At 37.9% G+C, this 24749-nt stretch overlaps 1 protein-coding gene across 3 annotated transcripts in view; it reads left to right on the top strand.

Moving 5' to 3' along the window:
* Nucleotides 1-24749, top strand: part of SLC9B2 (solute carrier family 9 member B2) — a 58612-nt gene that overhangs the window by 13487 nt on the left and 20376 nt on the right. For 2 of the 3 annotated variants that reach the window (XM_043438193.1, XM_043438195.1), the window contains exons 2-9: nt 1084-1218; nt 1872-2049; nt 8187-8357; nt 15290-15432; nt 16277-16404; nt 18194-18369; nt 21988-22094; nt 24000-24149. In XM_043438193.1, the coding sequence (XP_043294128.1) occupies nt 1129-1218; nt 1872-2049; nt 8187-8357; nt 15290-15432; nt 16277-16404; nt 18194-18369; nt 21988-22094; nt 24000-24149 (1143 nt within the window). In that variant the 5' untranslated portion in view covers nt 1084-1128. The remainder of the gene's footprint in view (nt 1-1083; nt 1219-1871; nt 2050-8186; nt 8358-15289; nt 15433-16276; nt 16405-18193; nt 18370-21987; nt 22095-23999; nt 24150-24749) is intronic. The other variant, XM_043438194.1, reaches the window with a different exon arrangement.

The raw sequence follows: 24749 nt of genomic DNA, 5'->3' as shown, positions 1-24749 counted from the left end.
TTGACTGATAGTGATTTATACAATTACTCCAAAGCTTGGCAGTCCAAGACTGATGCAACAACTCATGATGTCATCAAGGAACCAGCTCCTCCTTACTTGTCTACTATCCTGGGTATAGGAATTTCTATTCTCATGGTTGAACGATGGCTGTTGGCCCTCCAAGTAGTATATCGACATTCTGAGAAGGAGAAAGAAATATGAGAGGGCAAAGAGTAAACAGTATCATCCTCGAAAGGCCTTTTCATTTGTTTGGGAATGAAATTCCTCCTCAGGGACACCCACTGATATCTCATTACATGGAAGTATGACACATGGGCACCTCTAGCTGCAGAAGTAGATAGGAATTGGAATATTTGGCTTTTCAGCCTATATAGCAGGGGAGGCCAAGGGAGAAGAGACTGAAGTGGGTGTTTATGAAACCAATTATATGTCTGCCCTATCAGTTTTTTTAGTTACTTCGTATAAGTGATTTTTGGGGGGGCGGGTGTATTGTAAGTCTATAGAAAACAAAGGATGTGCTTTGGTAATATTTGCATTATCCAAGTGACTATCAAGAGACTGTCCTAACACTTATTAGTGTCTAAAACATTGTGGCTGCTCCATCTTGTGTTGTATTTTTTTTTTTACTTTAATTTTGAAATAAGAACTAAGCAGGAATGAGTGACTGTAGTTTCTCTGAATATGATGGAATCCATAGATTTCTCTTTGGTGCCTCATTTCCTCATGTCAGTATTGGAAAGCTACCTGCCCCTTTTCTGCTTCAAAATGACCTATTAGAGAGGAGAATATAACAGAAATATTACTAGGATTATTTGAAGTACAGCTCAGAAAGCAGGGTGGGAAAGAAATCATATAAAAACATGATGGTGAACAAGGGCTTTTTCAAGAAAGATAAAAAGGTAAGAATTAGGAAAATATATTGTAATAAAAAAAAATTCAGTTGAAAGTTAAGAATAGTCTAACCTATTTTAGCCATTCATAAAGGGGAAAAATAAGTACTTCATTTAAATTGCTCAAATTGCTATTTAAATAATTTATTTAAATCTCACATTGCTATTCTATATCTATACTCTTTCAAAACAGATTTTCTTCCTCTTCCCTATATCATCTTATTCTTAATTATAAATCATGAGGAATCAAGATAAAAGAGCTGCACACGAAGATTCAGAACCATCCACAGAGGTGAATCACACAGCCTCCTCATATCAAGGAAGACAGGTATGATCAAATGTGAAACATCCCAACCGTTTCCTTAAGGTGGCGACTGTATATTTCCAAATCCTTGACAGAATTGTATTCTGTTCCTTCTCTGTCACTCAGTTAACAATTCTCTCCATTCTTAAATCCCCAAACTGTTGGTAGGTGTGATGACCAGTTTTCCCAGGTAGTCCGCAGCTGGCCCTACATGGAGAGCCTGTGAGATGCTTTATCTTCCCAGCCTAACCTCTAGAATGATGCTGGTTTCTTCCCCCTCTTTCTTTATTGCTTAAAATTCAAGTAAATGAATGAATATGAACTTGTTTTCACCACAGATGATTATCTCTTTCTGAATCACTCTGACATACTTAGTAGCTATTGCCTTGAGTTGTGTTTTAAATAGGCTAATTTTTAAACCCAGTATTGAAAAACATAATGAAATTTTATGTGACTCAATAATGCTGCAAATATTGACTCAGTGGTAAGTACTCCTTACATAGTTCTTGTTCCAAGCATTCACCAATTAACTAGTAATGAAGCTGTTTGTTTCTCCTATAAAGTGTTAGCCTTGATTCTAGCAATGGAAATTTGATTTGTGATGTGATGGCTCAGTAACTATAAAAAGGTACAGTAAATACATAGTTGTAAGAATTTTTTAATTGCTTTAAACTCAGCAGGAAACAGTTATGAACCTCAGAGGTATAGATGGAAATGAACCAACAGAAGGAAGCAACTTACTGAATAGCAATGAAAAAGTGCAAGAAACACCAGCTGAACCAAATCATTTGCAAAGACGAAGACAAACACATGCTTGCCCTCCACATGGTTTGCTGGCTAGAGTAATAACAAATGGTATGTACATGGTAAGGATGAATTCAGAACAACAGGGTAAAAGATAAGGTTGTTATAATGATTGATTCCAAAATAATGCGGCTTAAAGGACAAAAAGACGTTTACTTCTCTCTCACATAAAAACTACAAGGTGAACCACTTATAATTGTAGGTAACTCTGCTTCATAGCCCTTCAGGGTCCTAGGCTGACAGGCTCCGCCACCTTCAACACAGGGCTTTCAAGAGCGCCTTGTCACCACTGTTACAGCTAGTAGGAAGAGGGAGAGATCAGAGATCAAACGCATCTACCTTTTCTGTGTCTGAGGGATTTCACAGGGTTATGTAAGGCTTTCAGTGAGAAAAATGATTGAGAAACCACTTACAAACAGAAAAGCACTACGTAAATGTTAGTTATTACTGTTAAGTAATGCCAGTAATGTTTGAGCAAGCAGCTCAGTTTTTACTTCCAAATGAATTCATCATTTTTTTAAGTAAAGATCCTAGTGTCCAATTCAGCTTATTGCTGCTCCTAAAATTTGGGGGGTAGGTATTATCTCAGCACTATTTTGAATGTTGTTAGGGTTGGGATCTATTTGTCTTTTAGGAATGGATGTGGTTTTTGGAGGCAAGTCATACATTATTGTATCAGTTTGGTAAATAAATGCATGTCCAGATTCAGTAATGCTGTTTTTGTTCAAAGGGAATGTGTACATATGTATCTATATTATATGTATATTGGAGGATGTGTAATATGGTAGGAAAAAGGAGAAGGGGATTGAAATTTGTCTATAAACACAAATTTAAAGACAGGTTCAAAAACTTCCTTGAGGGATGACAGTATCATTAGAGTAAATATATGGCCTCCCCCAATAAATATGTTGATCTCAAAGTATGTTTACTGAAAAATCAGACTCACTTCTTTATAGTTATACTTCATTTATGAGGTCTGAAAAACATTTTTATCATTCTCAACTAGGATAGTGGAAGCCAAGCATAATATGTTATACGATACTTCAGGCTCCAGTATGTTTTCAATGAAATTAGGTAAGTTTTTAAACTACCTTAAGGAAAAAAATCTCAAAGTTTATCTAAAACTTATAGAGAAAACCAGGTTCCAAAATATATACTAGTTGAGAAAGCAGTAGATAATGTAATAATCTTTCTGTCCTTTTTGTTATTTTTTTTTTTAACTTTCTCTGTTCAAGTTATGGCACACTTCTAGTTAAAACATTTAAGTCTCCAGCAAGTCCCAAAGATAAACTTACAGTACAAAAAACATGGATTGCACTTCGGGCAGGGTATACATGAATGGTGTGATTTGGAGACTGATTTTGTTTTTTTAAGATGAAGGGTTTGGAGAAGATAGTTGTTGTTTGTTTTTGTGGGGTTTTTTTTTGTTTGTTTTTTCAGCTGCATGGCTTGCAGGATCTTAGTTCCCTGACCAGGGATTGAACCCGGGCCACAGCAGTGAAAGCGCCAGTCCTTACCACTGGATCTCCCAGGAATTCCCTTGGAGACTAATTGTTTAAAAGTCTGTAATCATTGTCTATAAAGCTGCCTGAGAAATGAGGATTCATCATATATAAACAGCTCTCATTCATGTTCTTGTACTACAGCTCCCAAGGCTGACAAGATTGCTTTTGTATTCAAAAGCAATCAGTACACAAAGCATTCAATACACAAAGTATTCTTCTTAAAGGAGTAAATCTTACAAAGTATTCAGTACACAAAGTATTCTTCTTAAAGGAGTAAATCTTACATGGGAAAATATTTTTCAAAAGTATAGATAGTAAATTATTAACTGAATGAAACATGATTCAGAGAAACCTTAGGAATGTACATTTACTATGTATTTAGAACTTCATTATGAATATAATGGAAAGAAAAAAGAAAGGAAAAGGAAAATTATAGGTTTTTTTTTTTAAAAAGTAGTATCAAAGTAAAAAAAACTCTTAATTCTACCTTTCAGAATTTAGTATAAAACTGGGTTTTTGCTGTGATAAAATAAAATTTAGTAGCTGGCAATTCCTACTTTCCCATTATACTTCCAAAACTGTTAGAAATTTCAGTCCCTATAACTGGTTGGGAAATTCTGAAGGCTTATTTGTTATCTTGTAATAGCATCATAAACCTAGAAAACCTGGAACAATTATGTAGGGGTTTTAAAAGGGGGACATTGGACTTGATCTCTAGCAGTGTGTAGATAAGGCTCAAGGAACGATCCTCTAATTTATACCAATGAAAACATCTAAAAACAATAAGTCTTTTTAAATATACCTTTTATCTGACAAGAAAACAGGAAGTCATCAGACCCCGAAACCGAAGTATAATTAGGAGAGATGAACACTTAGCTGGCCTTCACTCCAGAGGCTTTTGGAAAACACCAGTGAACTTGAGATTCATTTTGAGAACTGTGAGGATACAGGAGGCTTTGCTAGAGCCTGCCCAGGTTGGGAAGAGTATCATAGGAGAAGTCATTTTCCCTCACCCAAAACTGGAACCAGTGTGATGGTGTATATGAGGTAAACCTGCCCTGCATAGGGGCCCAGTCACTAAACCTGTCTGTCTAAACTGTAGTGCTGGCTGGGGGAGGGGAGAGTCTCCCCTAAAAATGGGTAACTTCATTCTGATTTGTGCTCCAAATTCACCGACAAGAACCTCAAGCTGAAAATATATGTAAAAGTGGTCCCAGATTGTAGTGTCTAATGGTTGAAGCAAATACAGATCCTATCTGGGAAAACTCATTTAACCTAAGGCTCCAACAATTCCCAAAGATAAAGTTCCAAGGATGAGTTCATTGTTGCAAGAAAACAAACAAACAACAACAACAAAATCACAAACAAATGCACAAGGAAACATTTCAAACTTTTTCATTATCAGAAAATAGAATATAAAATATTTCTGATATCTACAAAGGAGTTAAAGAAGAAATAGCAAATATGAGTATAAAACATATAACTCTGTAAAAATGAACAGATTTTACTAAGAACCAAATTAAAATTCTAGAAATGAAAAATAATTAAAAGTTAAAACAGTAAATGGATTAGACAGCAGAGTAAGTGAAAAGCAAATTGGTTAACTAGCAAATAGATCTCTACAGTGCAAAACACAAAGATGGGAAATGTGAAACTAGGGTTAGTAATGTGAAGCGGGTATAAACATTTAGTCATAGTTCCAGAAACAGAGACTAGGAGGAATGAGAGAGATAAAATATTTGAAATACAGAATTTTCCAGAACTGATAAAAAGGATAAATCCTAAGCAAACCAAAAGGAAGCCATTCCTTAATGTATACTGAAATTGCAGAAAATCAAAGGAAAAGAAAGATCTTAAAAACAACCAAAGAAAAAGAATTCCCTAAAAGAGATAAAATTAGGCTTAAAAAAAATAATGAAAGACAGAAAACCAAAGAGTAATATTTTCAAGGGACTGAAAGTGACTCTCGACTTAGAATCGTATACCTGGAAAAGCTATCTCCTAAGAATGAGAATAAAGATAATTCCAGATAAATAAAACTAAAAATTTGCTATCAACACATCTTCATAAGAAATAGAGCATGCTCTGCTACATGAATTAGTTTATTAGTTCAGTCAGTTAAGTTGCTCAGTTGTGTCTGACTCTTTGTGACCCCATGGACTGCAGCACGCCAGGCTTCCCTCTCCATCACCAACTCCGGGAGCTTACTCAAACTCATGTCCACAGAGTCAATGATGCCTTCCAACCATCTCATTCTCTGCCGTCCCCTTCTCCTGCCTTCAATCTTTCCCAGCATCAGGCTCTTTTCCAGTGAGTCGGTTCTTCGCATCAGGTGGCCAAAGTATTAGAGTTTCAGCTTCAGCATCAGTCCTTCCAATGAATATTCAGGACCAACTTCCTTTAGGATGGACTGGTTGGATCTCCTTGCAGTCCAAGGGACTCTCAAGAGCCTTCTCCAACACCACAGTTCAAAAGCATCAATTCTTCGGCACTTGGCTTTCTTTACAGTCCAACTCTTACATGACTACTGGAAAAACCATAGCTTTGACTAGTCAGACCTTTGTTGGTAATGTCTCTGCTTTTTAATATGCTGTCTAGATTGGTCGTAAGTTTTCTCCCAAGGAGCAAGCATCTTAATTTCATGACTGCAGTCGCCATCTGCAGTGATTTTGGAGCCCAAAAAAGTAAGTCTGTCACTGTTCCCATTGTTTCCTCCTCTGTTTGCCAGAAGTGATGGGACCAGATGCCATGGTCTTAGTTTTCTGAATATTGAGTTTTAACCTAACTTTTTCACTCTCCTCTTTCACTTTCACTTTCATCAAGAGGCTCTTTAGTTCTTCACTTTCTGACATAAGGATGGTATCATCTGCATATCTGAGGTTATTGATATTTCTCCTGGCAATCTTGATTCCAGCTTATGCTTCATCCATTCCAGCATTTCTCATGATGTACTCTGCATATAAGTTAAATAAGCAGGGTGGCAATATATAGCCTTGACATACTCCTTTCCCGATTTGAAACCAGTCTCCTGTTCCATGTCCAGTTCTAACTGTTGCTTCTTGACCTGCATATACATTTCTCAGGAGGCAGATAAGTTGGTCTGGTATTCCCATCTCTTTAAGAATTTTCCAGAGTTTGTTGTGATCCACACAGTTAAAGGCTTTGGCATAGTCAATAAAGCAGTAGATGTTTTTCTGGAACTCTCTTGCTTTCTCAGTGACCCAATGGATGTTGGCAATTTGATCTCTGAATTAGTTTATATACAATGGCAAATAGGTAATTGTGTTGCTGTAATATGGAGTTTGCATTCTTGTATATAATTTTTCCTGGCATATTAGTATTTAACATGATCGAGCAATGGCAGATTAAGTATGAAGTGAAAGATCAGGTATTACAATTATAAAGCTTTACTAACTTTAAAGATAAAACATTTTAAAAAGCTGAACATCCTGTGTAAGTTCCTTCTTTTCAGGCAGTTGGCTGTCCTCTTAGGGACTCAAACACTTAAACTTGCCACGATGTTAAGGTATCTAATGAGACCACACGTCGATGAAGAATTTGCCAACACTTACCCCAGTTAAAAAAATTAACAACAAACCATTTGATTAATGGAAAAGACTACAGTCTGGGTCAGATTTTGGTGGAACTGCTCTCTATCTAGAGCAAATGCTTTCAAGATTCTACATCTTGAAATACTGTGATTCCAGGGTTTCAGTTGTCGGGTTTTGGGGGTTTTTTTTTTTGCTTTGGCCAAGCCACACAGCTTGTGGAATTTTAGTTCACCAACTAGGGATCAAACCCGGGACACTGCAGTGGAAGTGCCAAGGCCTAACCTCTGAACAGCCCAGAAATTCCCTGGTTCCAGGGTCTAAGTCTGCAACGAAGAGGTTGACTACGGGGGATACAAATATTAGTGGAGATATAACTGTGCTGGCACTTTTATTAGGATTGTTGTTTTTGTTAGTGCTTTGGTCACAAGCTTTGAGTTGTGAATGGTCTGCCCTACTCTTTTTCCTGTGAGCCTTTCTGTTTTCAAAGTTCAATTTTGTAGAACACAGTGTTTTCAAACAGGGAAACATATCTCACTTTCTAATAGACATGCCTCTCCAAAAGGAAATACTTCAGGCAGCAAAGTAATTGTCCAGATGAAAGGTTTGAGATGCCATAATGAATGATGATCAAAAAAAGGTAAGCATGTGGGTAATTCTAAACAGACATTGACTATAGAAAAGAAGCAATAATTAAACAATAAAGTTTAATTCAAAGCAGAACTAGAATACTAAAATACTGGAGTATGATTGTTCGGGTGTTCTCATGTTCCGTGAAGAGGATCAAGATAGCAACTGTTTCTCTTTTTTTATTACTAGTGAATATTGATGGTAAAATTACAAGAAAAAATAAGGGAACTGTAAAAAATCCAAAATAGTAGTTTCTTCTTACAGTGTGAAAGGAAGTGGGCGATAGGATTAAGAAGGGTGCATAGGTAGATTCAGAGTCACTGGTAATATCCTGCTTTTTAAGACAGTTGATAATTGCCCCGTTGTTTATTTTACTGATGTTCTTTAAAACTTACATGTGGTTATAAACATTTGTATTATGTATTCATTTTCTTATGATTGGATTATATTAAAACCTGGAGATGACAACTCATTGGTAGAAACTAGTTTTCCTGGTTTATTTCAGTTACCATGGTGGTTCTTCTATGGGCGGTGGTTTGGTCAATTACCGGCACTGAATGTCTTCCTGGAGGAAACTTGTTTGGAATTATAATGCTGTTCTATTGTGCCATCATTGGAGGTAAACTTTTCCGACTCATTAAGTTACCTACGTTACCTCCACTGCCTCCTCTTCTGGGTAAGTGCTAAACACGTCCTGTTTTCTTCAGAGTAAATCATATTTTAAAAACAGTAGCTTGGAAAGCTCTGGGAGATAGATATAAAATATTTTTGTATTTGCTGTACTAGAACCAAAACAAAAGCCAGTTGTTAAATTTTAAGATCAGTGAGCAGGTTGTTAAGTAGATTTTAAAATAGATTTTTATTGATTTATTTGTTTATTTTTTGGCCATGCCATTTGTGGAATCTTAATTTTCCAACCAGAGATTGAACCAGACCCCAGAAGTGAAAACGCTGAGTCCTTAACCACTGGATTGCCAGGGAATTCCCTAAACAGCAATTTTAAAAAATTAAGTTATATGTAATATATAAAATATATTAAATATATAAAATATATATATAAATATATAAAATATATATAAAAATGAAATAACTTACAATAAAAACAAGAGCAATAAATACTCAAAACAGATCATTTCCTAATTATTTTACTAAATATTCCTCTTATCTATGCTCTTGAGATTATGGAAATAATATATAATGGTGTGCCTGTCACTGTCTTCCTAAATCCACATTCTTTGACACTCTGTTGGTAGCTTAACATCAGCCATGGTGGAAGTATCTGTACAACAGAAATCAGCAAGTGCTAGAAATTAGGACTTAATATATTATTAATCATTCACATCATTGATAAATGAGTGATGTTCCAACATGCATTTTCATTGTTTCATTTTCATCTTATTCATTAACATAAACAAAACTATCAACCAATATTCCTGATGACACTATACTCACTCATAAGTGATATAAGTGACTTCTTTGCCAAATCAGCATTTATTTGTAATGTGATTTTTGTCAATTCATGGTTGAACTGCAACCATAGTTGGTTATGAATATGGAGTTCAATAATGAAAAATAATTAGAGCATTCTGTGAAAATCAATTGGCTACATAGAATTTGGGGTTTCCCGGGTAGCTCAATTGGTAAAGAATCTGCCTGAAGTGCAAGAGACCTGGGTTCAATCCCTGGGTTGGGAAGATCCCTTGGAGAAGGGCAGAGCAACCCACTCCAGTATTCTTGCCTGGAGAATTCCGTGGACAGAGGAGCCTGGTGGGCCACAGTCCATGGGGTCACAAAGAGTCAGACACAGTGATGATTGCTGTATATTTATAAACTATATTCTACACATCCTGTATATCAGTAAAATTTATAACAAATATGTAAATATATACATATAAATATACACATGTCTTTGGAGACCTATTTATTAAGCATTTACCAGCATATTATTGGGTGTCCCAACTTTCCAAACATGATACACATGAAAATTAGTCTTAACACTGGACATTGTGTCTTTAATGTTTCTTCTAAAAATTCTATGTTATAAAATTTTAGTTTACTACTTTCATTCTACCACAAAAGAGATTTTGTGTCCTTTTCTAACATACATAAATCACTTTTATTTTAAAATTGCATACCTTTTACACATACAGATGTATTTGCACACATTTCCTGAGTTAAATTGTTTTCTGTTATCTTATGTTAGCGAGGACAATGAATATATTTGCTTTTGAATTTGTGGTCAGCGGCAGCACTTTAGTCATGTCTGACAGTTTGTGACCCCATGGACTGTAGCCCACCAGGCTCCTTTGTCCATGGGATTTCCCAGGCAAGAATACTGGAGCAGGTTACCATTTCCTCCTCCAGGGGATCTTCCTGACCCAGGGATCAAACCCATATCTCTTGCATCTCCTACATTACAGGTAGATTCTTTACCACTAGTGCCACCTGGGAAGCCCCTCTGTGGTCAGCAGTTGAAGCTAAATATAAAAAGAACTAGAGTTATTTACATCTTTTAAAATTTTTATTTATTCTTTATTTTATTTTTGGCTGTGCTGGGCCTTCGTCGCTGCTCAGGCTTTTCTCTAGTTGCAACAAGCAGGGTTGTGGTGCCTGGGCTTGTCGTTGTGGTGGCATCTTATGTTGCGAAGCATGGGCTCTAGGGCACCCAGACATCAGTAGTTGAGTTGCGGGTCCTGGGCTCTAGAACACAGGCTCAGTAATTGTGGCACCCAGGCTTAGCTGCTCTGAGGCAGGTGGGATCTTCCCAGCATGTCTCCTTCACCAGCAGGCAGATTCTTTACCACTGAGCCACCAGGGAAGCTGGAGTTATCATGCACTATTTCTTAATATATTTTTCAATTTTAAGTAAAACTACAGAGTTTTTGCTTTTGTTTTTTTGCTTAATTAATATTATTTATCATGAGTGCTTTTTGTTCTCTGAAGTTTATTAATGGCATTGTTGTTAAAATGAGCTGTTTCTAGATATGCCTGTGAAGTGAAAGTGAAAGTCGCTCAGTCATGCCCGACTCTTTGCAACCCCATGGACTATATAGTCCATGAATTCTCCAGGCCAGAATACTGGATGGAGTAGGTAGCCTTTTCCTTCTCCAGGGGATCTTCCCAACCCAGGGATCAAACCCAGATCTCCCACATTGCCGGTGGATTCTTTGCCAGCTGAGCCACAAGGGAAGTCCAGGAAAACTAGAGTGGGTAGCCTATCCCTTCTCCAGGGGATCTTCCCGGCCCAGGAATCAAACTGGGGTCTCCTGCATTGCAGGCGGATTCTTTACCAACCGAGCTATGAGAGAAGCCCTGGATATGCCTGTATGCTATGATAAAAGGTTGGCAATCCATCTCTTTTGTAAATAAGATATTATTGGAATGCACCCATGCTCATTCCTCTGCATATGTCTGTGGCTGTTTTCACATCACAGTGCAAAGTTGTGAAGTTGTGAAAGAGACCCTGTGGCCCACAAAATCTAAGATGTTTCTTATCTGATCTGCCCCTTAGCAGAAAGTGTTTGCTGACTCATATATCTAAATCAATGTTTTTCAAACTTTATCACAGAGAAATGACCTTGGGACTTTGTTACAATGCAGCTTCTAATTAAGTAGATCTGAGGATGGAACCTGAGATTTTGCATTTCTAATAAGTTGTTTTAGAGAGAGAGAGTTAGTTGCTTCAGTTGTGTCCGACTCTTTTGTGACCCCGTGGACTGTAGCCAGCCAGGATCCTCTGTCCATGGAATTCTCCAGGCAAGAATTTTGGAGTGGGTTGCCATTTCCTCCTCCAGGGGATCTTGCTGACCCAGGGATCAAACCTAGGTCTCCTGCCTTGCAAGCGGATTCTTTACCATCTGAGCCACCAGGGAAGCCCAATAAATTATCTTAAGTTTTCAAATAGTCTAATAATCATAAGTTTTTAAACCTGGTTGCACATAGGAATCATTTCAGGAAGTTTTTTTAAAAGCTGGTGCCCAGAGATTCTGAATTAGTTGATGTGCTATATGCCCTGGGCATCAGAATTTTTAAAAGCTCCCCAAGTGATTCTAATATGCAACCTAAGTTGAGACTGCTGTTCCAGAATCCATGAAAAAGTGCTTTACTTCATCTTTTTTCCCCATTCTATGCCTGTTGTTACAACAGAATATACCAGGTACCCAAGTGGTACATCCTTGGGCCTTGAGATCACATGAAATCTCCGGGGGTAACTGAAAGTATTCTCGAAGGTCACATATCTGATGTATCTTACCATCCCTTTTTGCAGTGTTAATACTTGTGACAGAAGAAAGTTTACCAGTTCTTATTGTAGTAGTGTTTGCTCAGTCAATTCAGTCATGTCCAACCCTGCAATTCTATAAACTGTTACCCGCAAAGGCTCCTCTGTCCATGGGATTCTCCAGGCAAGAATACTGGAATGGCTTGCCATTTCCTCCTCCAGGGGATCTTCCCGGCCCAGGGATCTAACCAACATCTCCTGCGTATTCTGCCTCCCAGGTGGATTCTTTACCACTAAGTGCCACTCAAATCACTATTGTAATAGGGCCGGGATCTGAAACTGGAACATTATCTGAATTCATAAAGGCTTGTTACGACAGAATGTGTGTGATAATTGCCTGTTCTATATTTTCAAAAACTCATTGAAATAATTGCTAGAGGGACTTCCCCTGGTGGTCCAGTGTCTAAGACTCCACGTTCCCAATTCAGGGGCTCAGGTTCAATCCCTAGTCAGGGAACTAGATCCAACACACTGCAACTAAAGATCCTGTGTGCTGCAACTCATACCTAGCATGACCAAAATAAATACATAAATAAATATTTTTTTAAAGACTTAAAGAAGAAGAAATAATGGCTGGCAATGGAGGATGAAGGTGCATTTTTTGTTTCCAAAATGAACGTGAAGGCAGTTTCATGGACCACTTTCCTTTGCCAGTGGTCTGAACTGGTGATTTTTATTTGAATGTTCTTCTTCTTGCCTGTAAGCCCACTTGGGCCTCTCCATTGGTTGTGGAGGAAAGAACACCTTTCTTAATAGAGGAGTATTATTCTTTTTTATTCTTAAATGGAAATATTTTTAAATATGCAAGAGTTATCAATTCATGGCCAATCTTATTTCATCTACCTCCAAGCTTTTTGGAAGCAAATTATTATTGAAAAAAAAATTTCCATAATGCAAATTAAGAAAAAAAGAATAACAGTCCTCCATCAAAGAAGGTGTTCTTTCTTCCCCAACCAAGGGAGTGGCCCACGTGGGCTTAAAGGCAAGAAGAAGACACCAGCCAAGTCCCTGTCAGGTGGCCCCAGCAACCCGGCCACTGGCAAAGGAAACTGAGTCCCAGGGAAATTGTCACTTTGATTCGGGGAACAAAAAATGCTCCCTTCTACCTTAAAACTCCAAGAAATGGGGAATACATGTAAATCTATGGCTGATTCATATCAATGTATGACAAAACCCACTGAAAAAATAAATAAATAAAGGGAAAAAAATTAAAATAAAATAAAATAAAATAAAAAAACTCCAAGAAAGCCTCATAACATATTAGATTATTGTTCTTTTTGATTTCAGGTAGCTACACGCTATAATAATTTATGGCTGATTTAGAGCCACATTTTAAGTTTCAGTGAGGAACGACTGGCATACTAATAACATCTATGGTTAGTGCAATATTTTGGACTTGATAATTCATCAGCATCCATAAATATGAAATATGCCTGTACCCTAGGGCTTAATATTTCCACTGCTAGAAATTATCCTGTGGATATACTTATACAAGCCTACAAATATGTAAGCTCCATGTGGACAAGGACCATGTTGGTCTAGCTCATATCTGTATTATCAGGGTATCATAAAGGTTTGGCCCTTAATAAACACTTGATGTCTGAACTGTGCTCATTTCGGCAATGTTTGTAATGAAAAATCTTTTAAGTTCATTAATTGGTCCCAAAATTATGGTACTTCCAATGGGATTCTTTTGCAACTATTAAAAAATAAGGCAAACACACACACCTCAGTGGAAATATGTCCAGGATATATTGTTAAATGAGGAAGAAATTATACAGTGGTATATAAATGTGCTTTTATTTGTGTCCAGTGCATGCACACACACACACACATACACACACACACAGGCATGCTTAAATAGGTATTGAAACTTTCTGAAAGTGGACAGAAAATCCTTAACTGTGGAAACAAACCTTTGAGGAATGAAGATCAAAAGTTGCAATTGAGGTGGGGCATATACTTGTCACTTTATCCTTGTCAGTAATTTTAAATTTTACCATAGGCATGTATTATTCTTATAATTATTCTTTTAAAAGTAGTTACTGTGGGCCAGTTATTACTTTCACAAATTCTAGAAAGACCGTGACTGCAGAATTCAGAACTTAGAGACCTTCTTCCAGATGAAATGTCAGTAATGAAATATGCCTGGGAGGGGTACTTCTTTACCTGTCTGCCTCTGGAGCAAGTCACAAAAAAGTCCACTGGTGATTCTTTTCTGTTCTCATAGCTTATATTCAAAACATCCCAACACCCGTAAATGTGTCCAGTCATTTAACAGGTGGTGCTTATAAGGGCATGCTGAGATGAGGGCAGTGCTGGAGAACAGAGGCTAGAAGCCTCACAGGATCTGCTGGAGAAGTGTTTCCCTTTGTATGACATGTGGTGTTATCACTGAGGGCAGGATTCCCTCACACACTACTCAGTCACACTCAGCTGCCTGCCCTTCCCCAAATGTCACACTTCTTTTTCATACCTGGGAAGAAACTGCTTTCTCTTTCAGAGACTTTTCAACTCCTCAGTCTCTTCACCCCTCTTCATCTTTCTGGGACCCTTCTGACTCACCCCTTCCATCTCAGCTCATACAGTGCCTCCTCATGCTTCTGTAAAATTCAGTTGTCACTTTGTCTCGCTCCCCTAGAGGCTGAAAGCTTGTTGAGGTGTAGTACCCAGTTTTTGTTCATTATTATATCTCTAATGCCTATTATAGTATCTGAAACACTGAAGGCATTTGGTGAATGTTGAATGGCTAAGTGAAAAAAGAGTTATCACCTGACATGACAGAGCATGTCATATTTCTTCAAAACTCACTCTAAGCCTTTGCAGAGCAGATTGTGTGTTTTTAATTGAATTATCTTATGTGAAGGTAAAATAGAATCCATATAGGTATTTATTGATATTTCTGGTAATCTGACATAGCCAATAATTTCAGAAGCTATTTGCTCTTTACACACAAAGATGACTAAACTGGACATTGTATTAAAATTTTTTACATTTAAAATTTTTTTTTTTTTTTTTACATTTAAAATTTGATCACATTTTCTATCCAAATATTGCATCCTGTTTCTCCCTTTCAGGTTCGGTTTAGGAATTATTAATTATTCTAATTAGTTGTTTTTATCTGCATATTAAAACCTTACATTAGCTCCTCTAATTGATTATATTAACTTTTTAAATTAAAAGTTTAACCTAATTTCACCTAACGAATAAGCAAAAAAGAAAGTCTTGACATTACCTACCTAGGATTATAGGGTTGTCTCTTTAATAGCTAAAATGCCAAAACTTACTGCCTTTGTTTGAAAACTAAATTGTTGACTTCTCCATTATAGGCATGCTGCTTGCTGGCTTCCTCATCAGAAACATCCCTGTCATCAGTGATAACGTACAGATCAAGCACAAGTGGTCCTCTGCTTTGAGAAGCATAGCCCTGTCTGTCATATTGGTCCGCGCTGGTCTTGGGCTTGATTCAAATGTATGAAGTACAGATTTCTAATTATTGACTAGAATTTTGTTCCTTCACTTCTGCCAGTATTTAGAATCACTGAGCTTTGGGAATAGGGGTGGATGCTGCGTGACATTCTCAGGACGAGAAGAGAATCCATGCAGAACGGCCCCAGAAGATGTTGCCTATTCTTTCTTGGAGAAAAGTGGAGTTACTGTGTGGCAACAACACCAAGAATAATGATCCTCCATTTCTCTGACAGAGATATTGGCTGTAGTTATAAATGGTGCTTGTGAGAGAGGAGATGTCATTTTTGGTGGGCAAAGCCCCATACAAGTTTTTAGGGCTGAGTACTGGCTCAGGAAATTGCCTTGTATATAGAATGAGTCTCAAATATGGGTTTTATTAATGCTTTTTACATGTATGTTTTGACTGTGGGAATGAATATTTTGGGGGATAAAGGTTTTCATCCAAGCCTCATTTGGGGACCACAGATTATAAATAAAGCTAAACCCGAGAAGATCAAATCAGCTACTGTGTGGATTATGAACACAGACACTGGAAGTGGCCTGCTTGGGTGCAAACCTAGATGCACAACTCACTGATGTTGTGATCTGAGGCAAAGCACTTTAACGTGTGCCTTTTTACATGAGGACATCTACAAAATGGGCATAATGATATTACCTGTATCATAGGGCTGCTATGAGGAATAGATAAGCTTTCTCTAAACACTTAGAACACAGGATGTTCTAAGTGGGACATTCCCAGAAAATGTGTGATGATCTGAGTACACATTAATTGCAAAAGCAATTAAGGTCATAATCTCTGCGGGTCTTTAGAGAATTGTTTTAGTATGTCTGTGTTTATATTTCAGGCCCTGAAGAAGTTGAAGGGTGTTTGTGTAAGGTTATCCTTGGGTCCTTGTCTCGTGGAGGCGTGTGCATCTGCTGTCCTGGCCTACTTCCTCATGGGTTTACCATGGCAATGGGGATTCATGCTGGGGTAATTCATGATTTTTCTTTGTTGTATGAAAAATATGCACAGACATTTTAGTGCTTTCACTGATTCCTTACAGGAGAATACATAGTAGCATTTTCTTGAGGACATCAGAAAATACATCACTGATGTTCTTCAGTTCAATTCAGTTCAGTCACTCAGTTGTGTCCGACTCTTTGTGACCCCATGGACTGCAGCTCACCAGGCCTCCCTGTCCATTGCCAGCTCCCAGAGTTTACTCAGACTTAAGTCCATTGAGTCAGTGATGCCAGTCAACCATCTCATCCTCTGTCATCCCCTTCTCCTCCTGCCTTCAATCTTTCCCAGCATCAGGGTCTTTTCAAATGAGTCAGCTCTTCGCATCAGGTGGCCAAAGTATTAGAGTTTCAGCTTCAGCATCGGTCCTTCCAATGAACACCCAGGACTGATCTCCTTTAGGATGGACTGGTTGGATCTCCTTGCAGTCCAAGGGACTCTCAAGAGTCTCCTCCGACAGCACAGTTCAAAAGCATCAATTCTTCAGCTGATGTTCTAGCATAATCTAAATATTAGCTCCAAAGTATAGTATATGTAATAATAGTGTGTGTCTAACTTTATGGGCTTCCCAAGTGGTGCAAGTGGTGAAGAATCCACCTGTCGATGCAGAAGATGTGGGTTTGATCCCTGGATTGGGAAGATTCCCTGGAGAAGGACATTCAGCAACCCACTCCAGTATTCTTGCCTGGAAAATTCTCTGGACAGAGGAGCCTAGCAGTACAGTCCTTGGAGTCTCAAAGAGTCAGACACAACTGAGCACACATGCAGAGAGCAAAGATGTCTAACTTTTGCAGTGATTATAATAAACTACTGAAGAAATCATGATCTTTTACCTCTGTGTGATTCCTTGTTAGTGAGAGACGTGCCAGGTCTCATCTGAGAGTCTGTACAAAGAATAAAAGATACGGTAACAGTGATCAACACTCAGCACTGTTTTCCTCCTTCTTCCGTCACCAGACTGTTTTGATTATGTGGTTAAGAGCCATGAGAAGTAAATAAATATGCAAGTACTTAGTAATGTAGTGTTAGTGAGTAGACAAGAAGTAAATTCTTACTTCTAAGGGTTACGACCCTGGAGCTACATGGCTTGGATTCAAATCCCAGCCCTGTGACTTTGCATTACGCAAATAACTTCTTTGGCAAGTTATTTAATCTCTTTGTGCCTCAATTTACCCATTTGCAAAAATGAAGATAATTATTGTAAGTATTTCATGGAGTTATTGTGAGAATTAATTTGGTTAATATATATAAAATGCTTAAAATAGAGTTTGGCATGCAGTACGCTCTCTAAAATGCTTTTCTACTGTTTCTACTGCTCCCATGATGAGTATCCCTTCTCCTTCTAATCTATTGTTTTATTTTACATACAAAGTCCTAGTAGAATGCCTAATTTTAGTGAGTTCCAATTCAAAAAGTCTGTGTTTTTCAGACCTCATACCATGAATGATTTTTTGTTTTTCTTTTTTAAAAAAAGATTCCTGGGGCATAACTCCAATAGGTCTTTTATAACACTCATAAATATATATTTTTAGGCAACCTAAGTAATTCTAATATAGATCACCCATAGCCACACTTTGACAAAGTATTCTGTGGAACTTGTATGTGTGCGTATATTTCTGGTTTGGTTCTTTGCTGCCATCTGAAAGGCTATAGTTTTCTAAAGTATAATCTCTAAAAGAGTAGTGGTCACTATAATTTTAATAACAGCAGCAGTAGTAGTAAGATACTGTCATAAATGCCTAAAGCACTGCCTGCTTAGTTTTGTTTTAGGTGCTGTGTCTCCAGCTGTCGTGGTGCCTTCAATGCTCCTTTTGCAGGAAGGAGGCTATGGTGTCGAGAAAGGCATCCCCACCTTACTCATGGCTGCTGGCAGCTTCGATGACATTCTGGCCATCACTGGCTTCAACACCTGCCTGGGCATGGCCTTCTCCACAGGTACACCAATCCATTCACAACGTGCTTTTCTCTCGTACTCTAAAGACATAGGTTATGATGTTATAAGCATGGCATAGTTGCTTGATAGAGGCAACTTAAAATAGAAAAAGTCACCTCCCGAGAGTTAGTTCCATACCTAAGACAGGACCAGTAGCTTCCTGTCTTTACTCTCTTCACCATCTAGACAGAAACTGCTCAAGCAATCTGGTAAGTTCAGTAAGGGGAGATTCAAATTTTCAGAGTTTAAAAGAGGATTAGAACAGCTTTTGCATGGAGTCTCTGGGAAAGTTGGGTCTTGGAGACCTCACACAAGGGATGAGGAGATTTTCAATGACAGAGAGCAGGCCAAGTGGGAGAAACAGCACTCTTCTAAAATAGGAAGAGTTTTCACATTTTATGGGTAATAGCAGCAAATGATTTTAATGGGTATCTTTTTAATACTTACTCAGTGTTTGATATTGATATGGACACATTATATTTTAAGTAGTAATAAAAAAAAGAAGGCATTTTTTTTCTCCCCCAGTATTATTTAACACTTTCACTCTCCTTTGGTGCAGCATAAATTTAAGTTCATTTTTTAATCCATGTCCAAGTTTGGGAGATAAGATAAGATTTGTGGTTTCATACTATCGGCAATATGTAGTTGTAGCTTAGTTGTAATTATCTTCAGATTATCTCACAGGAACATACCTTCTTAGAAGGTCATGGATTTTCAGGCTCTCCACCCTGCTGTAGTTTTTTTTTGGTTTGGTTACATATGATTTTTGCCGATTAACTAGAACTTCATCTCTTCCTGTTGCCCCAAAGTTGTCAAATATATACACTCCCTGCCGTATGTCATGGGAAAATTGATCTTGTCAAAACATGGCTTTCATAAGGTTACCTTCCCGGGCAAGAATCAATGAGGGGGACTTCCCTGGTGATCCAGTGGTTAAGACTTCACCCTTCCAATGCAGGAGGTATGGGTTCAATCTCTAGTTGGGGAACTAAAATCCCACATGCTGTGTGGTGCAGCCAAAAAAAAATATATATATATATATACACAAGGATTCCCCCTTACCTATTAAGTCAGATCTACACTTTGTCTCTTTTAATTCTGCTGTACCTATCCAGACGTATGTTCTCACTGTTTTCCTGATATATACACCTTTAAGATAATGGTTGTCAGCCTCAGCTGCACACTAGTATTACCTGGGGAGTTTTTTAAGATACTCATGTTAGGTACCACCTTTAGGCCAATTAAATCAGAACCTCTGGGAATGGAAACCATGGCTTTAGAGTTTGCATTAGAATCACAGGGGATGGGAAGGAGCAGGCAGGGAGAGCAATGAGGAGGGTCTGCAGGGCTGGTGGCTGTGGATAGCCTGAAGAACAGTCAGCAATGCTGTGTTCCCTCTGCCCCGCCGCACTAAATGTGGTCCTTAGGCCTTTTGAATGGAAACTGCCTGCAGTCTCTTTACAACGTGGATCCTAAGCCTTGTGAGATCTACTAAGTCAGAATTACTAGAGGCAGGACATAAGAAGTCTTTTTTTAAACAACCTTACTTTATCAGAGCCTGGAGGAGGGCATGGCAACCCATTCCAGTACTCTTGCTTAAAGAATCCCGTGGACAGAGGAGCCTGGCAGGCTCCAGTCCATAGCATCACAAAGAGTCAGACATGACTGAAGTGACTTAGCATGCATGCACACACTATATCAGAGACTGAAACTAATTGGCTCCTTGCTACACATTTATAGGAAATTGAAAATACATAGTAAATTATTTATCATATTAGCTCAAGACTTGGGCTACTATCCCAGCTAGATGCTTTGACAGTCACACCATTACCTAACAGAGAGCTGTCCTAGCTAAATAAAAATCAATACAGAGGTTAAGTTTTTTTGTTTTGTTTTGTTTTGTTGTTTTGGCTATACCATGTGACTTATGGAATCTTAGTTCTTGGACCAGGTATTGAACCCAGGCCCTTAGCAAAGAAAGTGCAGAGTTTTAACCACTGTACCACCAAGGAATTCTCTCTCTCTTTTTTATAAGAGATGATTGAAACTGTAGAGGAGGAAAAGATGTTTCTCCTCTACTGATCTTGGGTTCATTGACTGGGACCAAGTAAATCAGACTGACCAAAGACAGATTAACAAGAGAAACGCAGTTTATTAGCCTGTGCATCATGCTTACACACAGGAGTAGACGGTGCTGAGTAGCTTGGGATGGTTACAATTGGGGTTTCTATAGCGTCTTAGCAAACAACAATAATTTTGTAGAGAAATGCAAGATAAAGGAAAAGGACTTTGAGCTTTTAGAGGCAACAAATTGTGAAAAGGCAAATACATGAGCAAACTATGGTTAGATAAGGGCTGATTTAGCAGTTTGTTATGCAGATTCCTCTGGTGCTGTCCCTGGGCTGATTAGGGTTCCCAGTTGCCTTGGTGGTTAACTTCTGTCCTTCCTGATAGAGAGGCGAGAGGCCCAGCTTTACACATTCATGTCCTGCTTTTAAAAGCTAATAGAGAGAAGGCAGAGAACTTATCTTGTAACTGTTTATTCCCAGTTGCCTTCAGCTCAAAATAATCCTTATGCCAAAGTTGCATACTTTGCGGTGGCATATTCTGTACCTGAAACTACAATAACAAGAAACCACATAACTAGTTGGTACACATTTCCTTAGGACAGTATGTTAGAAGGGCTTTATATGTTGAGCAGTTTTAGTATGATTTTCTGCACAATGTGCTAGCAAAGATTTTTTTAAAGTTTCCTAAACCCTGTTTGCTATGGGGGAAAATATAGTTTACTTACCTCTATATTATGTTATTTCAAAGAGCCTAAGCAACAAAGGCTCTTCCAAAAGCAATTTCAAAAATAATTTATTTTCAGATTTACTCTTAGAAATAATATTTGAGAAGGGGTAAGTCCCCTCCACTCATTGTAGTAAGAAAAGATGTTTTGCTTTAATTGCCAGATTTTTACGTTACCGTGGGGCCTTCCCTGGTGGCTCAGATGGTCTGCCTGCAATGTAGGAAACCCCAGTTAGATCACTAGGCCAGGGAAGATCCCCTGGAGAAGGAAATGGCAACCCACTTTAGCATTTTTGCCTGGAAAATCCCACAGATAGAGGAGCCTGGCAGCCTATAATCCATGGGGTCGCAAAGAGTCAGACATGACTAACTAATAATTTTTATAAGTTACTATATTCTATACATATTAGAGCTACTTAAATCAATGTGTTTATTATTAAAATATCAAGCTCTTAAATGGAAGTTTAAATACTAGATCTGTCTACTCACAGCCTATGTATATAATACAATAGAACAAATTAGCCCTGATTCATGAATTTTATCTTTCACATTTTCTTAGTAAATAATAAATTAAATTTATACTGAAGTAAGCATAGACAAAGGTGCACAACTCATAGCTTATGCCTGTTTTAAAATTTATCTCCAGTAATATGCATACTTTTCTTAGTATAGGCCCATTTAATTAGACACTTGAAGAATGTGGAGAGCAGGAAATATCTGTAAATTTTTCCTTGTATGTAATTATATGCTTTATGTTAATGATTAAACCCTGTGTGTTTATTGATTTAGAATTCTGGGTGAAGTTTTTCTTTTTATGTGTTTTTAAGGCTCCACAGTTTTTAATGTTCTCAAAGGCGTTTTGGAGGTGATCATTGGTGTGGTGACTGGGGTGGTTCTTGGATTTTTTATTCAGTATTTTCCAAGCAGCGACCAGGTAAGAAATAATCTGTGAGCACATTGTGCTGTAAAATGTCATTAGAGAAGCATTCTAGAACACTCTGCTGAAAGATGATGTCAAGTATGTGATTTAGAAAATGGTTCACTATTTTAACTCTGCTCATTGTGGTATCATTGTGGTATCATTGAGGCTTAGATGTGTAAGGTTTGTAAGATAGTCCTGGAATTTTTTTCTCCAACTTACATTCTGTATGCTTCAAATTCTACTGCAAAACAAAGAACATCAGTTCTAAAATACTATGATACATATCTTTGTATTTTAATTTTATTTTTGAATCTTAATTTTATTATTATTCATGATACTTAGCTAAACTAAGATATGAAATGGCTTTGGGGGCCTCTTTTTTAATATCAAAATACCTTAGATTCTAATACTATCAAATAAACCTCTCATCGTAATATAGTCCAATATTTCTCACCAAAGATATCAGAGTTCCTTACTATACACCATGATTTCTTATTAGTAGCAAAGATTTTGTTTCCTTTACTCTCCTAAGTCTCTTGGAACAGATAAAGATTAAAAGTCTTTTTTCCCGACAAGAACTGGCATTATTTTGAGATTTCAGAGCATTTTGAATAGAATTAGAAACTTCCCTAAACTAGAACTTTAAGTAAGAACATTAAAACTATCATTACTAGAATGTATGTTGGTTTGAATTTTTAACTGTGCTCCAAAATACTCCATTTGAAACTGTCTATAAAAGATTTTATGAATGAATAAAGGAAAATTGTAGGATTTTCTAATTAAATAATAAAATAAAGTGAAAATAACAGCTTACTTACTGTGTATAAAGTGATGTGGTATGTATAATAAAGTGCCACTTATTCAATAGAGCAGCCACTAGCTACACATGCCCACCACAGATATAGAACAGGCTGGGGAGATATGTATACACACAGCTGATTCACTTTCTTGTACAGCAGAAGCTAACCCAACATAGTAAAGCAATTATACTCCAGTAATATAGTTTAAAAAAAAAAGAATACTACTGCAGACAATGCAGATACAGAAATTTCCATCATCACTGAATGTTCTGTTGTGAAGGCTGATCTAGGGCACTCCATACAGTAACTCATGAAACGAGTACTATTAATATGCCCATTTTACTGATGAGGAAATTGAGGCTTCAAGATGAGGGACTTAAGCAAGGTCACACAGCTAGAAAGCAATGGAGCTGGGAAAGAACCAGGTGACCTACCGCCAAAGCCTGCATGCCTCCAAGTCAAGCACTTCTAGAAGCCTGCCTGCCTTCTAAAGTGATCAAGAAGCTTAAAAGGCCGAACAGGGAAAAGTGAAAGGGAAGGGGTCCACATTTCTAAGACTTTTAAAAATCAACAACAAAAAAACTACTGTCACTTTACAGTCTCTTAAGTTCCTTGGTATTCAAAGATTTAGAAATAAAAACCAAGAGAGCATCAAATTAAAGAGTGAACGGCGAGCCTAAAAATCAAAGATGGCATATCTTTAGCCTTCACAGAATCCCTGTGATTTGGGATTTGATTTGGGAAAGAGGAAGAAAATCTTGGAGAGTTTAAGTAATGTGGCCAGTCACACACACCAGTGGTGCCAAAGCTAAAATTTTAACCCCGGACTCTCTGTCCCCAAAGCCCATGTGCTTTTTTCTGCTGTTGCATTTAGCCCTGAGAAGTTCTGCTTTGATAACTACAGAGAAGGATAGCTGGTATTCCTGGGAGAGGAACCTACATTTATACATGTGCTAACTCTACTTTTACTAAGGAAAAGGAAGTAAATATTATGTCACACACTTAGGTGCTTAGACACAGACATATATATTTTCTACTGTCTTGAATATGGAAAAATCAAGAATTAGAAATCAGTTGCATGAAATAACAGAGCTAACCGCCCTTTTTCCTCCTCTAGGACAAACTTGTGTGGAAGAGAGCATTCCTGGTCTTGGGGCTGTCTGTGCTGGCTGTGTTCAGCAGCACATATTTTGGTTTCCCTGGATCAGGAGGACTGTGCACGCTGGTCACAGCTTTCCTTGCGGGAAGAAGATGGGCCAGCACAAAGGTGAATTCATCTTTAAGTTCTTCTACTTGCCGGGACCAGCCGGCAAAGAGAACAAGTCCCGACCGCAACCACATGGAAGCCTGAGAAAAAAAAAGCTGAAAGTAAAGGATGGGGTCGAGAGGGCTGAATGCTCTTTAGGCAAGTCAGCGAGTTTATTGAGTAAAGCAGAAAACATCATTCATAAAAAATGCCATCTGGTGTTTGCCACATCAATACAATTCTTGGTTTCAAGTGATTGCAGAAGCTTACATCTTGTTTTTGGCATTCCCAAAATAAGCTACTAAGTGAAGGTCACTACTACGTTTTTCTCAAGGAAGAACAAAGGAGACCCGGCAAATGTTTTACTACTTTATCATGGGGTGGTGGGACAGGGAATGGCCTCTTTCAAGGCCTTTCCCGGGGCCTTTTTGGGCCTTGAGCAGGCCGGCTCCCCGCATCCACTCACAATTACTTTCTGATCAAATTAATTTTTTCTTTCCAGATATGTTCTTACCGTCAAATTAATGAAATTGCTTAGTCATAAAAGCTAGTTTCTGTGCATTTGTAAACGTGTACCTAAGTTCACACATGCACGTACTTTTCCCTTTACATACAGAACTG

This window comes from Cervus canadensis, chromosome 19 (genome assembly GCF_019320065.1).
Source record: "Cervus canadensis isolate Bull #8, Minnesota chromosome 19, ASM1932006v1, whole genome shotgun sequence".
NCBI lineage: Eukaryota > Metazoa > Chordata > Mammalia > Artiodactyla > Cervidae > Cervus > Cervus canadensis.
Note: the sequence above shows the minus strand (reverse complement) of the source record. Positions and strands in the feature narration are given on the sequence as shown.